General features: G+C 36.1%; 1 protein-coding gene across 3 annotated transcripts; it reads left to right on the top strand.

Moving 5' to 3' along the window:
• The first annotated feature begins 24 nt into the window (after positions 1 to 24).
• On the top strand, positions 25 to 15,724 carry aplf (aprataxin and PNKP like factor). 3 transcript variants are annotated; one of them, XM_079421349.1, is made up of 11 exons: positions 25 to 350; positions 482 to 574; positions 2,040 to 2,111; positions 2,970 to 3,130; positions 4,022 to 4,202; positions 5,781 to 5,865; positions 7,695 to 7,882; positions 8,671 to 8,960; positions 9,765 to 9,884; positions 10,580 to 10,626; positions 14,272 to 15,724. In XM_079421349.1, the coding sequence occupies exons 2-11, from the start codon at positions 482 to 484 to the stop codon at positions 14,463 to 14,465; spliced, it is 1,431 nt and encodes a 476-aa protein (XP_079277475.1). In that variant the 5' UTR covers positions 25 to 350; the 3' UTR covers positions 14,466 to 15,724. The 3 variants fall into 3 exon arrangements, with proteins under 3 accessions (XP_079277475.1, XP_079277476.1, XP_079277477.1); XM_079421350.1 differs by having other exon boundaries at positions 36 to 350; positions 4,028 to 4,202; XM_079421351.1 differs by lacking the exon at positions 2,040 to 2,111 and having other exon boundaries at positions 59 to 350.
• Positions 15,725 to 17,153: the final 1,429 nt, after the last annotated feature.

Raw genomic sequence — 17,153 nt, 5'->3', positions numbered from 1 at the left:
AACCTCGCCTCGTTCCCACTGCGCATGCGCGCCTCTCCCAAAAAAAAAAATTGAAGTTGTTTTGGTTCTGCATTATTGTAGTGCAGAATTTGAGTTATAGGTTGCACTTTTTATTATTCGTGTGCTAAATTTGTGCACCTTCGTGGGTGAACGTTTAGAAAGGGGCCCACGTGCGTGTTTATACAGCGCATGCTCGGCGTGGAGTTCACCGGAAGTCCGAAAATAAACATTATTATTCATTTCTTGCTACACATCTCCGTCAACACAGCCAGCTTCTTCAGCGTTTTTCATGTACACAAAGCAGCGAAAAGTTAACTGTAACGAATTTATCTTCGCAACCTGAATAAATAGTAAGTAACTTCTTTCTTAAAGTAATAATGGGAGAGTTTGTATTGAGAAAGTTTTAAAACAGCAGCGCAGTACAGATATATACTGGGTGAACTTTAAGTACAAACAGGTCTGTGTGTGTTCTTATGCACAGATGCCAGGCTTTGAGCTGGAACAGGTGGACGGTGGCAGTCCTATAGAGCTGCCCTATGGAGAAACTGTCCTGGGGAGAGGACCATTTCTAGGGGTAAGTGGACTATTACCTCTATGTAGGGTAGCTTCACTAATATGTCTTCAGAATATATTAGATAGCATGCTAATGTTCTTTCCAGTGTGCAAATTCTCAAGTTATTTTTAATTAATAATTTAAGTGGCTGAACTTGAGTCAAGTCTGCTGTGCACTTTTACAGAAATGTATTTTCAAAGCTAAATAGTCATGGAGGAACTTGTTAAAGCTGCATGTTTATGCGTTTTGGCATATTGAATGATTTCTTCATGTTGGTTTAACGTTGAACACACAAAATACTTTCAGTTTCATGCGTGGGCCATTTATCATTCAGCAATGACGATCAAAGCCCTCAAGATGGCACCCAAACTCTTATGTCTGAGGGTTAGAAAATAGGTGATAATGAGGTGAAATATCTCATGTGGTGCATGAATTCACAAAAAAGTTTTTTGCATTGTACCAACAAACCTCAGGCATCCTGATTCGGTAATAAAGCATAGATTATTAAGACCTTATAAAAATCAAAATAGGAGTTTGGTCTTAGAAAAGTTGGCAGCCTTAAATTTATACCATATAAATCTTTTTGTTTCTAAAAACTAATTTGACTTCAGTACAAACTTTACCATTATTACTTCCAGAAAGAAATGACTTACTTTTTAATTAGGTTGCGAAGTTCATAAATCTCATTTGACTTACGCCAGCTTCCTGTTTCATAAGGAAATGTGTCAAGACTAAACAGAAAGCTGTGCTCTTGGAGTCGTTTCATATCATGGGGTCTTTAAATCACCCAGATCACAGTGAAGTGACCTCATGGTGTCACTGTAATGTTCTGCTACACATGATGAATGACACTGAGCTACAGCACACAATGTTTACGATAGTGACACTGAATTCTCTTCATATAGGTATACATACACTACTGTTATTTGGAGTGGATAAGATTTCTTGTCTTTTAGTGACTTCTAGCAAAAACAAACAAACCAAAACAATACTATTGTGAAATATTATTAACATTCAAAAGAAATGTTTTCTGTTGGAATATATTTTAAAGTGTAATTTATTCTTGTGATGCAAAGCTGAATTTTCAGCATCATTACTGCAGTCTTCAGTATCACACGATCCTTCAGAAAACATACTAAAATGCTCATTTGCTGTTCAAGAAACATTTCTTATCAATATTTAAAACAGTTATGCTGATTCTTTTTTGTTTGTGGAAACTGACATTTTTTTTTCATGAATAGAAAGTTCAAATGAACAGAATTTATTTGCATGTGTAGAAATGTTTTGTAACATTATAAATCTCTTTACTGTCACTTTTGATCAGCTGAATGCATACTTGAATAAAAGTAAACTTTTTTTTTTTTTTTTTAAATCTTAGATAATCCAAACTTTTAAACTTTTGCACCATTCACCAGAAACATTCATACTTTTCATGATACAGTTTATCACTATAGCATCATTTTACTTTGTCTTTGCTCTCCTCCAGGTGAATGATAAGAGAGTGTCCAGAAACCACGGCATCCTTGAGAACCTGAATGGCCAGCTGCGTCTGAAGCCTGTAGGTTTTTGTTTGTCATCTGATGTGGGCTGAGAGTCGTGATGGTGGTTTTATCATTTTACACTCTTCTGTCGAATAAAAGCATCACTCGCCCTTTGATGTTAAGACATCAAAAGTTTTTAAATATGAGCTCTCTCCTCGCATCTTTCTCTCTTGAGCAGCTGTCTCTCTTAATTACATGTGTTGTTAGAGCCGCTGCTGCCATAGCAACGGTGATTGCATTTGGGTAATGTTCGCCTCCATTGATCTTTCGCCTCCGAGTATATAACAAGTCCTTGATTTAAAAAATCTCATGAATATTCAGATTATTGACACCTATTTGAGATAATACATTACACATACTTTTTTCTAGCTCCACAAGCTCAATTCAGTGTTATTGTTAACTAAAACGATTAAATTGTTTTTGTTCATTAAAATACAGCCGAAATAACATAAAAAAAAAAAAATATTCCATGGAAAAAAGTAAACGTACTTTAAAAAGAAATTCAAGTTGTACTAAGTACAAAAAAATATAAATAGAAGTATAAAACTAACAAATATGGCAAATGCTCAAGAATGGCTAAAACCTAAGCTAAAAGAAATAAATAATACTTAAACAACACTGGCTCAAATTTTGACTTTTTGTTGAAAGAAATGATTGTCAAAGCCATGGATTAGCATTTGCGCACATGCTTCAGAAATATTCAGACATTGCACTCATACAGGAGACAAATCCTGCCTGATTCCTTCCTCTCCTCGTTGTCTCTTTCAGCACAAGGTGGCAATGTAATTCTGAGTGTGCCTCTACGTAAAAGACGTGCAAAAAGGGTTATTATTTGCATGTGATTGACCAGTATTCCTCTCATTTCTATCCTCTAGATACACCTGAACCCATGTTTTATTCAGACGAACATTGTGGCTGCGCCTCAGCCGCTGGAGAAGGACCAGTGGCATTGCCTAAAGGAGGGCGACGTCTTCTCTCTCATGCCCGGGAAATACATTTACAGAGTGCATATCAAAAAAGATGATCAAACCCTGAGGTGATTCAGCCTGTCACTCACAGGCATTCATTTATTATTCAACAACAACAGAGCTCAAGCGTGCAATGATTTGCAGCAACCTCTCTATTTATTTTACTTCTTTAAGGAAAGGGTTAATATATTGGTGTTGAATGCATTTGTTTAAAGTCAACATGAAATCAAATTGGCATTAATACATTCAAATTTGGCTTCATTCTGGTTTGAAACATTTTTTCAATCCGAAATGATTCCTTATGGATACAATGAAGTGCTACATTATTTTCTTGTTGAATGCTGTCACATTATGAAAGTGAAATTGGTTGCAAATGACTTCAATTACAGACCCTCATGAATATTCAAATGCATTCATGCATACAGTCTTATCGTTCTTTGTCATCTTAAAATAGCACCCTTTATTAAGGCCAGTCATTTATCTCATCTATCTATATTCCCTCTAGACATGATATTAAGCGTCTCTGGTTGAATGTGTTCATTTTGACCTTTCCCTTAAAACTGATCTGTGACCTCCGGGTTCAGATGAAAGGACACTTCTATTGTCTTTCTCTATAATGAGCACACTCGGCTCGAATGGACACGTTAAAAACGGGCGCTCTGATAACACCCAGATGATAAACAAATGATAAGAGCTGCTGTGACGAACTGATTCTGAATGTGCTGATTTGCATACATTTAAAAGTCATTCTTTTCATCTGTGAAATTAGGCTATTATGTGGTCTTCTTTTATGGCGTGCTCATGCTGACGAGGGATTATTATTTTTGTTGATGAATTGTTTTAAAGACTGTCGAGATATAAGCAATTTACATTATTGAAGCTTATCTGAGGGATTTTTACTGGAGTGTAGTGCTTAACTTGGAGAAGTAGAGAAGATTTTCACTGCTGGTTCTTCACAGAAACAGTCAGGCGTTTGAGGAGGAGATGGAGGTGGAGAAGTGTTTGAGTCGACCAGCAGCACCCTCTCTAGACTCGGCCACACTTGAAGCCGACAGCTGCACGCCCACGAACCCGAGCGCCACACCTACAGAAGATAAAGGAACGAGTGATCCTTCACACACTCTTTCCTCTTTAAATGAGGTGTGTGTGTGTTTGCATAATACATAAAACCTACCGGTCAAAGGTTTGGGGTAGATACAGTTTAATGCATAGGAACCTAGATAAGAGACTTCTTATTAGGGTTCCTGTGCATTAAAATATCTTCCTATGCAGTATGAAAAAGTATGGTTTTTCCAAGTTTGGATAAGTATGGAAAAAGAAAACACAGTTTGGAAAGTTGTTTGTGTTTCCAGACTATTGCCCCTTTTCTATGGAAGCTCGTTTCTTCCACTGAATAAAAAATTAAAAAGATAATTGCGACTTTTTATCTCACAATTCTGACTTTTTTTTCTCATAATTGCGTGATACAAACTCGCAATTGGGAGTTAAAAAGTCATAATTCTGAGATATAAACTCGCAATTCTGAGAACATATCAGTCTCCCCCCCTCAAAACTGGACTTTATAAAAGTTAACTTTTTTTCTCAGAATTGCGAGTTTATATCTCTTATAAACTCGCTCGCAATTCTGACATTTTTCTTGCAATTCTGACTTTTTTGTGAACAGTTGTGCTTCTTAATATTTTTGAAAACCATTCTTTTGAAATTCCTTGAATAGAAAGTTCAAAACAACAGAATTTGAAATAAAAATATTTTATAACATTATAAATGTCACTTTTCATAAGTTTAATGCTTCCTTGCTAAATAAACACATTAATTATCTTATTAAAAATCTTATTGACCCCAAACTTTTGAAAAGTGGCATAGCTTTGACCAGACTGTAGATTTTGGTAGGATTTTTTATGGGATTTTGGTTATTTAAAGGGATAGTCACCCTCAAGTTGTTCCAAACCTGTATGAGTTTCATTCTTCTGCTAAGCACAAAGGAAGATATTTTGAAGAATGTAAACAAACAGGTTTCAGGTCCCCATTGATACAGGTTTGAAAGAACTTGAGAGTAAGTGATGACAGAATTTTCATTTTTGGGTGAACTGTCCCTTTAAACATATGGACTCATGCATGATTGTATTGTGTCCTGATGTTTCTTCTAGCTGGCAGTTCTTTGCTACCTGTTTTATTCCAGGAGCAGCAGGACGCTGCTGTTATTGCTGCTTTTACTATTTGTACATTCCTGTTACATCATGTCCTCTCTGTTTGCTGTCTAGTTCCTCATCTGAAATCATAAACATATTTAATACACATCTGTTCTACATTTTTCAGTTCTATACTTTGTATTCAAAGCTATATAGCCTACTTATAATTTCTCTCTTCTCTACCTGTCTTTGCCTATACATATAATTCTATAATCTGTCTTTACTGACTACAACTCTCTCAAAGTACATAATTTGTATATTTATAAACATTAAGCAATTTTGTATTTAAGTTTTTAGATTATAAATATGATTAATTTTGTCTTTTATTTATTAAAAATAAATCTTGATAAATTTCTAAAGTTTCTCTCTTCTATACCTCTCCTTGTCTATACGTAACATTCTATTCCCTATCCTTCTATACTCATCGACTACATACTTTTCTTATCTATACTCTTCACTTCTATACCCTACTTGGCTATACTACTGTATATTATCATTTTCAAATCTATCTCTATTCTGTGTTTTCAAGGCATCCACAAAGAGCCAACAGGACGAGTCTGATGTGCCACAGAAGAAACGGATCTTGCCGGCCTGGATGATGACTTCAGCCAAAGGTACTGTCCCCATGGCAACAGATCCAGTGTTCTGTCTGTTCACACTTATTCAAAAAAAAAGAACACATCCGCCAAGTGTCACGTTGACTCTACTCAGCCTGTTGTTGAGGAATAAAGTGGAGAAAATGGAGATTGCAGAGAGAGTCCCCATCCACTTGTCAAATCAGTTACATATCTATGACTTGACCAGTCAGACTGGGTTGAGCCCAGATGTCCTCCGCATCTTCAGAGTTACTCCCATGCATCCTGCAGCTCTCCAGAAATGCAGATGTATCGCTAATGCAGATGTAAAAATGACTAAATGTAATGTGCTCAAGTAAAAGAGCAAGTGTGCTACAGATTTCTTAAACAGATCATTAGCTCCAAACCTGCCATATCCAGCACTTCATCTGGATCTTGTGGCACTTTACCCTGCATTCAGGTTTGTGCTTGAGAAAGCTTTCTTATTCAGCTCATGTAGGAGCAGGCTTGTGTCTTCAGCACGAATATGTCTTTAACTCTCTGATACACAATGTCCATTACAGTCAACAAATGTTTAAATGTTTTTTTTAAACCATTAAGGGTGTGTTAATATTACATCCTTACCCATAATTCTATACCACTGTCATCTGGTCTTTGGATTTGTTTTTATTAATGGCAGCATAAAATTAAAAAGACTGATGAAAGTGGTGATGCATCAAATCACACTGACATATTTACTGCTATTTTCGGTAACACTTTATTTTAGGCTCTCTTAACTAGTTGCTAATTAGCATGCATATTACTAGAATATTAGCCATTTATTAGTAGTAATTAAGCACATATAAATGCCTTATTCTACATGACCTTATACTATAGCCCTAATCCTACCCAATACCTAAACGTAACAACTACCTTACTATTAATAAGAAGCAAATTAGGAATTTATTGAGGGAAATGTCGTAGTTAATAGTGAATAAGTGTTCCCTATTCTAAAGTGTTATCCTATTTCTGTTTCAATAGAAAGATGTGCAACTCAAAATATATAATTTTGGTGAAATTTGAGCTGAATTTTAATGTGCCTAGAATAAATATTTTGTATGTATTTAATATTTTTTACATTTAATATATTTAATATTAATATTTAATTATTATTTTAAGTAATTTTTCCTATAACAACAAATGACCTATTTTTAGAGAGAGCAAAGGTTGATCTATGTTTTGTTTGTTATTAGTTTCTTTAAAGTACATGAAGATATTTAGTAAATTTCCTACCATAAATATATTAAAACTTAATTTTTTATTAGTAATATGCATTGCTGAGAACTTAATTTGGACAACTTTAAAGGCGATTTTCCCAGTATTTTGATTTTGTTTTTGCACCCTCAGGTTCCAGATTGTCAAATAGTTGTACCTCGGATAAATATTGTCCTATCATAACAAACCATACATCAATGGAAAGCTTATTTATTCAGCTTTCATGTGATGTATAAATAATAAAGAATTTATTCAAAATATATATTTTTTGTAACATTTAAAATGTCTTTCGTCGCTTTTGATCAGCTTAATGCATCCTTGCTGAATAATAGTATTGATTTCTGTAACCCCCCTCAAAAAACCTGAATCCATTGTGTTTTTTCCCCCTACAGTCTGTAAGTGTAGCTTTGTTCATCAGTAGGGCCCTGTTTTAAAACATCATGTGTATTTTTCTGTTTTGTGTTTCTGAGCACGAGTATGTCTGAGACTGAAACTGCAGTTAAAATGGGTTTACTTTACTATTACTATTTGTTTGTATTGAATTATGACCAAAAACTTGCAAGTGCTGACATTATCCATCAATAACTGTGTTTTTTCTGGCTCTTTTGGAGCAGGTGAAAGCTCAGCGGTGAAGGCGACCCCTACAAAATCCAAACGAGTAGCTACACCCAAGAGGGCAGCTGGACCCAAACGGGCTCGAGCCGCACCAGTGTCATCTGAGGAAGAGGAGGTGGAGGAAGAGATGCCCAAAAGGAAAGCAAAAAGACTGAAGAGTGACTCTGAAGATGAGTCTGTGACTCGGGTAAATTAGCTATTTTACACAATATGGGATTATTGACCCGATTATATTATATGTATGTATAAATAATGTCATTAATATATTAACTTTTTAAATTTGTGGTTACTTAAAGTACGCACTATATAATTATACAATTTTATAAAATGACAGCAATATCAAATTATAAGTATCAGTAAGTAGTAAAATGTAATGATGATGATAATGTTAATTATAATTATAAATGGTACTTTAATAATAATAATAATACTTATCATTGTTATTATTATTATTATTATATAAACCATGATTCAATGGTAGCAATAATAAACATTTTTATTATTATTAAGTATTATCATTAATAAATTGTACTATTTATCTATTGACGTTTATAATTTGCTGTTGCTGTCAATTTGTAAAATAGGCAGTATAAAAATATATATATATTATACATTTTATTTAAAAAAAAATTTTAAAAAGCGTGCACATTTTGTGTTTGTATTTATATTGCATAATAAATTTGTGCGTGATTCTGGTGGCATATTGTCGTTTTGGGTATATTAATAATCTTGAATAGTAATAATAATGAATAAATCCTCTTCCTTTTTTACTTTAATAATTGTACAATTTGTTTTATTATTATTTTAAGCATTTGCTAATTTTTCTACCTTTTAATAGTGCATTTTATTTGTAAAACCTAAAAGATATAATTAGAAGAATTGTCGCATACAGACATACACAGTAATACCTGCATTTTGTTGCACTGAAATGTAAGAAGAACGGAGTATTTACTGTGTGCATGGATGTCCTGACAGGATGATGCAACCGCTCCCAAGAGCAGTAGAGATGGATCAGTCCCGGACGGAGCGAACAGCAACGGTTTGATGGAGCGTGATGATGGGGAGAGAAGAGGAGCTGGCAGGGGAGCTGAGGTCAGACCAGGAGCTCAAGCTGAAGACTCAAAGACACAAGCAGAAGATCCCAGTGATTCTCAGGTCAGCCAGGGACGCCCGCAGATGTCAAAGGTCACGGAGAGCAAAACAAGCACCAGGAAGGTGAAAAAACAGCAACAGACACGGTGTCCTTACGGAAGCTCCTGCTACAGGTACTGCACCGCAAGACTGAAGAACCTTGAGTGAACTGTTGCTTTTTTAAACTTTCTGCTTTGACAAGTCAATGTTTAGACATTACTGTTTATAATGACTTGAAATGTTTCTTGAAGATCAATACTGCTAATTAGTTTGGAGTTCACATTATCTCAAGATAAGATGGTAAAAGAAGATTAAGAATGAAACCATCCCAAGCAAAACCTTCTCTGAGATGTTTAAAAAGTGTAGCTCAGCTCGACTGAAATGGTTTACGAGTTACTTCAAAGACATACGCACATGTTTTCCCTAACATCTAATTCTCTGACGTTTATTTTTAATATTAAAAAGCTGAGAGAGAAAATACAAAGTTGGTATTTTAGCTGGAGGGCGCTGGCCCAAATGCAGGGGTGAAGCGTGACACGCACTTGTCAACTCTTTGTGGTTCAGTTTTCTGTTGGGACTCACATACCCTGCATCTTTTTTTGTTCCTTCCCTTCCAAACTCTCCTTTAGACACAGCCATAAAGAAGCAACATAAACTTTCAAAAGTGACTCTGACATCAGTTGGGATTTCTGAATCACTTTTTTCAGTTTCATTCTGTTGACAGTTTAATTGAAATATTGAATTATGATGGGTCACAGAATGATAACGACAAGCTGAAAGGAATAGCGGAAATGCTGCTGAATAGTACTTTAATTTCCAACTAGATTAGCTGTCAGTGTAATTAAGTTGCATGAATGCTCGTGATTGAATTCATTTGCCTTATTGTGTTTCAGCGTGCATTGCAGTTCACTCAGCAATTGTGTTTTTCCTCTTACCAGAAAAAATCCGGCCCACTTTCAGGAGTGCAGTCACCCTGGAGACAGCGATTATGAGGAAGAGGAGGCAGAGGATGCTGACGATGACAGGCCTGAGTGTCCGTATGGTACCCACTGTTACAGGTGACCACAAACGAGTTTAACCACATCACAATACTTAATTTAAATGCATATTTAGTACGCTTAGTACAATGGATTCTCAACTCGAGATCAAAAACTTTGAAAACTGTCAGTATCAGAACTCAAAACTTCCTGCTCAGTATAATAATTTTTTAAAAAATAAAATGGAAAAATTGACTTATTCAGAGCATATTAACCACTTTTACACATCATTATAAGAAACGTGTGGAGTGTAAGTTGAGCTCAGGAAATATTTAGGCAAGACACCACAGTTTAATAGGGTAAACGATTTAACTAACTGATATCACCATACTTTCCCCACTAGAATAATCATAGTACGTAGTTTATATGAGCAAGCGAGTTATTATCTAATGAAGTATGCAGTAATTTGGATACATTTCCAGAACAGAAATCTGAACATTGGATAAAGCCGGGTTCTAAATTCTTGTTTCATTTTGTTGACATAAAAGCTTTTTCAGAGGGGGTTTTGTATATCTCTTTTTATTTATTACTTGTGCATTTTAAATATTTTCTTTCCACTAGTCTGACAAAAGATATTTTAAGTATCCAAAATAGCGCAATGCATCAAAAAAAAAAAAAGATTTACCTATCTTGCCTTAAGTGAAAAGTCTATTAGATTAAGTGTAACTCTAGAGTTTGTTTAAAGTTTCTTCTTTGTGCTTGCCTCAATATTGCAGGAAGAATCTCCTTCACAAGAAAGATTACAAACACACTAAATCACCACGTGAGTATTTTTACATGTGAATTAATGTGAACTGTGTGCCACGGTTACTCGGTGTAAGATGAAGGGTTTGTTCAGATCCTGAGCTCTAAGTTTAACAATAATAATAGTGATGCTTACCTGAGCAGACACCACTAATTGAGAGTAAGAGGTTTCAATCTGTCTTCCTTAACTTTAAACTGAATAATGTCGTATTTACTTCCTTTTGGGGTCTCGTTTGGCAATAAGTTAATATATAGAAAAATGGATTTAGTGAGTGACTCCCCAAAACTCAATAATTGGTGCCAAAATTGTTTTTGGGCAACATGTCATTTTATGACAGTGCCTGCTAAAACACCACATTATTGCTGTTCTAACGTGAAATATTAGTTGCGCTTTCCAGAACACAGTCTCTAATTCCTAAAAAAAAAAGCCATCAGTCTTACTTCCCTGTCTCCTCTCCTTTCCTCTGTCCTGTCTAATTTGGACAGTAAAGCAGAGCGGAATTACAGACCGCAGGGAGCAGCGTTGATATGAGAGATGTGAGCTATGATCATCATCTGGACTACTATCAGAAAACAGGGCTTTTCCTGCATTTAGGTTTTCATCAGAAATAAATTGTGCGGTGGAAACCACAAAAGCTCAGTGAGGCTCTTGAATTAGACGCATAAATCTCTACTTCGAAATGTTTTGGAAGGTTAAACATCTCAAATGACCAGGCGTTTAGTTGATAATGGAGTGCTTTAAATCTAAAAAAAATACTTTTTTAAAAACAGAAAGGTCAGTTGCCAAAAGGTTGGTGAGACAGACTGTTCTTTTTTCTTTAAGAAATTAATACTTCAAAAGGAACAGAAAAGACATAATGTTACAAAAGATTCCTGTTCCACATAAATGAACTTAGAAACAGGATTCCACAAAAATATTAAGCAATACAGCTTTTTCAATATTCAAAATAATGAAGAAAAATTTCCTGAGCAGTAAATCAGTATATTAGACTGATTTCTGAAGGATCATGTGACGCTGAAGACTGGAGTAATAATGCTGATAATTCAGCTTGCAATACAGAAATAAATTACACTTTAAAATATATTCAAGCAGAAAACAATTATTAATTTTTAAAAAAATATTTTAGAATGTTACTGTTTTCCTGTATTTTGATTGAGTAAAATAAATATGGTAAATAAATAGATGACAAAATGGTGGCGTTGGTGAAAATGAGTCAAAGAAATCTTTAATTAAAGAAAAACTACCCTAAAACAACAAATACAGTATACCCTATGTAGGCAAGCTTATAAACATGTGTTTGTTAATCACTTAAAGGTATAGTTCACTCAAAAATGAAAATTCTGGCATTAATTGTTCACCCTCATGTCATTCCAAACCCGTAAGACCTTCGTTCATCTTCGGAACACTAATTATGATATTTTTGAAGAAATCCGAGAGGTCTCTGATCCTCCCATAGACAGAAAGGATCAAGGTCCAGAAACGTAGTATGGACATCGTTAAAGTAATCCATGTTACATCAGTGGCTCATCTCTAATTTTACTAAACTACGAGAATACTTATTCAAAAGTCATTATTTTTGTTTTCATTGTGCACAAAAAGTATTCTCGTAGCTTTGTACAATTACAGTTAAACTACTGATGTCATATGGACTATTTTAACGATCTCCTTGCTACGTTTCTGAGCCTTGATCGTGTAAGGATCCCTGCTGTCTATGGGAGGGTCAGAGAGCTCTCGGAATTCATCAAAAATATCTTAATTTGTGTTCTGAAGATGAATGAAGGCCTTACGGGTTTGGAATGACATGAGGGTGAGTAATTAATGACGGAATTTTCATTTTTGGGTGAACTATCCCTTTAAGTTAAAACAATTATTTGAAATTGTGTGAAGTCAATCAACTCTATCACATAATCTACAACAAAATGGCATTTTGCCCCAGGAAAAATCCTCTTATCTAAGTGCAGCAGTGAGTCATGTTGAAAACTTTCTGGCATCCTACTTAAAAAGCAGCATGTCTTAAAAGATTCATGAACTGCCTTTTTATTATTTTGTACTGTTCCCTGAGGTCCGCTTGTAATGTTATCAAGATTTTTACATCAAAAACCTCATAATTTAGAAGTAATAGGCTATTTTCTGTTCTGTTTTTAGCCCCCTTCATCAGAATGCTCTGTTTGAATAGCCATAGCCGATTGTAGACTCGGAAGTAAACGCCCACTGCTATGATTGGCTAATAGTTGTGTATGTTTGACAGTACATCCTTCACTGCTGTAATTTAGTTTAAAATGCTTAAATACTCAGTACATATCAAACAATCAGTAATAACAGACAAATCAATAGTGATCACGTAATAAAAACAGTTTTTCACACTTGTGTGTTGTGACGTGTCTGTCGGATCCAATATAGTCGGCAGAACATCGTTTTTTTAGTTTCAATTTCTGAAAATCACGTGTCGAATTGTGCCTGAATCCATGGTAAAATGAATGAAGAAAGGACTGAGTGATCTGGATATTCATTAAAAATAAAGTTCATCCACTCTTTTCTAATGTTAGGATCAGAAGGAAGGCTATGCAAAGACTTTTTTTGCCCCTATAACTTGGCACTGCACAGTGTCTTGTCTTCGGAGCATCTTTATCATTTATTTTCTCCGTAGACCTGCGTTTGCCTCTCTCGTTATTATTTACCTACTACGTGTGTGTATCGGTGGACAGGGCAACATTGTAGAATCAGTGGGCGGGGCTAAACAGGTAGCGATGTAGAAGCAGGCATTGATCATCTTCTGCGGAGACTGTGTTTAGCCCCACTATTACATCATTGAGGGGCAGATTCCACAATCTGTCATTTTGGCAGACTGCCTTCAATATAAGCTGTTTTTAGACTAGAGAGTTTTGAGTTAAAATGACTGTTTGTCGCAATGGTCATCGCTTACCAATCGCATCTCAATTTGTATAAAGAGCTTTGAAAGTGCGAACAACACTTTCAGTTGCCTGAGATGCAATCACCTTGACATTCTTAGATGAAGAATAAACAATATGTCTATTCTTCAAACTCATGCATATTTAACGCCTGCAAATCCGTGCGACACAATGATGCCAGATTCTGAATCATTTAACTTTGGATTGAATGAGTGTAATGTTTGGTGAGTAAGCTGAGGCTCCTCTGGGCCGTAGTCACATTTAACACAATTAAACCCCTCTTAAACTAATTGAAAACATGCTGCATGGACCCTGGGGAGGAACAGACTGCACATATGGACGTCAGCATCGATCAAAATAAACATTAGAAGATTATTATCTAAGCTTTTGTGATGTTTGATTGTTAGTAACCACCAGTGGTTTCACTGATAAGTGAATTGCATTTAATGCTTCAAGAAGTCACAACCAATTTGGTTATTGTCCTCCTGAAAACAGTGTTGTGCATGCCGAATGCCACATAAAAACCAGGCCTGAGCCCACAGACGCTCGCAGCTGTTTTATAAGCATTCTCGTTCTCTGAGTCTGAAGATCTTAAAAATTGAAGCTTGTAACCACGCAACTGAGCAAGATGTTTCTTCTTAAGCCGTATTTATACTGTCTTGGGTGATCACAAGGGGTCAATGTGAAATACAGGGGTAAATCGGTTCCAAAATCTTTCATTCAAACCACATTTCATGCTGTTTTGTTTGCCCAGCCAAGACCACCGCTGCTGATGATGAGGGTGAAGATGAAGATCACTATGAAAACAGTTTTATTAATGATGAGAGTGAGGAGGAGGAGGAGGTAGGTGAAGACTCGGACTACGTGCCCGAATCAGACGACAGTGGCAAAGAGGATGTTAAACATCTGCAGAAAGAAGCAAAAGCGTTCCTCAGGAGGAAGAAGTGACTTTTGTTTAGGGCATTTTCCATGAAAACAGCTTCTACACACTAATCTCACAACAACTATCAAACATCTCATACTATCCAAGGGGGCATTTTATAAAGTGTTAGTGTTTATTGTTAGTGATTATTTTCACGACCTTTTACCTTCACTTTTGAAGGAATAGTTCATGTGCGTGTTTGTGTGTGTATGTGTATATGTATACATGCATACATACAGTATCTTACTTCACAATCTAATGTTTGTTTGTTTTTAGAGTTATTTTTAATCTTTTCTCTTATCTTGTCTGTGTTTTTGTAAAGGCTGCTGCTTTATAAGTCTCTTTTTTTGAAGATTTAAGAATTCAGGTAATTATAGTTGTGTGGACTTATTTTTTTTTTACTGTTTGGCTGTTTATTTTAACTGCTAGGTCTTGATTGGATCATGGTTTAGAGTCATAGGAAAAATAAACTCTATTATAAACAGTTAACAATTTTTGAAATTATTTTTAATTGCTATAATTACAATACATTGGGCATTTATACATTTTACTTTCATCATAATTCGTCTGCCAGTGACATTTATAGAGCAACAGCAAAGGTACAAGTGTAACATGGCTGCTTTATGAGTTTGGCATCCTAACTGAAATAGAACCCTAAATGAGAAATTTGGAACACTACTTGGGGAGTAACTCTGTGCATCATACAAATAGCAGTCTTTAGGTGAAGTGCACAGTTGGTATTGAATAAACATTATGAGTTATACCTTGTCTGATGCAGCTTAAGAATTTGGACAAAGGGAAGTATCTCAGTAAGCAGGCTGTCTTTCAGAACAGCATTCATATTGAGGGACAGCCTCTGAAAGCAAAGACCTCACTGTGCATTATTTGTATTCATTTACATTTCTAGGCCAAAGCCCTGTGGGCTGCCGTTTTTAAGAATTTATTTATTTTTCTTGGAGATTAACTGATTTACTCTGACTAAGCAAGTACGAGTGTCTAAATGGAGAAGAAAACAAACAAGTCTTAAAAAGGAAATCTGTGATTTTCAGATACGGGTCTTTCCAAGCCATTGTGATTTAGTCCAAAACCATTCACACACTGTTTAGAAAACACAAATAAACTAACATCTGAGCATTCAGAAGAGGAACAGTTGATGTAAGCAGATTAAGAATGCTATGTCAGGATTTATTCATCATACAGAGCGTTAAGATGTTGCCATTGTGACTTTTGTCCTGTACAGTATTTTGTACTTTTGTCTGTTGTATAAAGATCATTCTTGGACTTGGCTGTTGATGGAAAGCATTGCTTCTCTTTTGTAAGATAAAGCATCAACGCCCAAAATGGAGGTTGAATCAGAATTAATTTTGTTCATGTATTTGTGCACAGTGTGTCAAATAGACCCTCATGAGCCATTGATTTGGAACACTCTGCGTTGGCAAGGACTCTACATGCCAAACGGGAGATTTGACTCATGATTGAGAGACGTGGCATGTAGCCAAGTATAGTGTCCCATACTTGGAATTTGTGCTCTGCATATCTCCCATCCAAGTGCACACACACAGCAGTGACTAGTAAACACACACCCAGAGCAGTGGGCAGCCATTTCTTGCCACGGTGCCTGGGGAGCAGTTGGGGGTTTGGTGCCTCAAGAGTCTCACCTCAGTCGTGGTTTTGAGAGTGGAAGGTGTTACAACCCCTGGCTCAAAGGGTAGCAACAAAAAGGAGGGACACACGAAAACAAAGCTCCATAAAGAAAGGCTTTATTCAACTCAAAATAAAACATTATAATAAAACAAAACAAAAATAACAATATTTCTGAAAACATCAGCATCATCAGTATGTAAAGCAGGGTGTCTGAATGTTAATGTAATGTGCTGTTGTAGCAATGTCAATATGCTCAAACATCATAAATCAAATTAAACCAACCCAAAATCCAAGTCCAAGACCGAACTTCCATATCTCTGATGGTATCTCTTTTAAAGGGCGTCTAAACCACACCGGCAGGTGCACTCAATAAACTGCCGATTAACATGAGTCAGAGATTGAACCGCCAATCAGTGCCCGAAGAATCAGTCATTCAGTCCCATTCACTCCCCAATCCCCCTACAATCCCTGCCGGTATCGAGACTCGAACCTGCAACCTTTGGGTTACACGTCTGACTCTCTAACCCTCATGACATTGATTGGCACATTTGAAATTACTTGACAATTATGATGAGTCTCCAAATCTGAGGTCAAAACTGGGACTGCAGCACAAAACCTAGTGTTTGGACCAGGCCTTGTTACCTGATTAAAAGGATAGTTCAACCAAAAAAAAACAAAACAAAAAACATTTGCTGTTAATTTACTCGCTTCCAGGCCACCCAAGATGTAGGTGACTTTTTCTTCAGTAGAAGAGCAAAGAAGATTTTTAGCTGAATCTGTGGACATAAAATGCAAGACAAGCGGCTGCACGTTAAAAGCAAAAAAGTAAAAGCACATCTCTTCTTCTCCTCCACCCACACTAAGAAGCATATTGGGTGACGAGAGCTCTCCAGTGATTGCGATCAAGGGCCAGATCTTTGGCTTCTTCCCATGTGATGTTTAGGGAACTGAGGTCATTGATAAAGGTTCGGCGCCATGTCAGTCGTGGTCGACCCCTACATCACTGTCCTCTAGGTAGGACCCACTGAAGTGCCTGATTTGGAATGCGGCTTCTTTCCATCCATATAATG

Source organism: Barbus barbus (assembly GCF_936440315.1).
Source record: "Barbus barbus genome assembly, chromosome: 7".
Lineage (NCBI taxonomy): Eukaryota > Metazoa > Chordata > Actinopteri > Cypriniformes > Cyprinidae > Barbus > Barbus barbus.
This window is presented reverse-complemented; position numbering and strand designations above follow the sequence as displayed.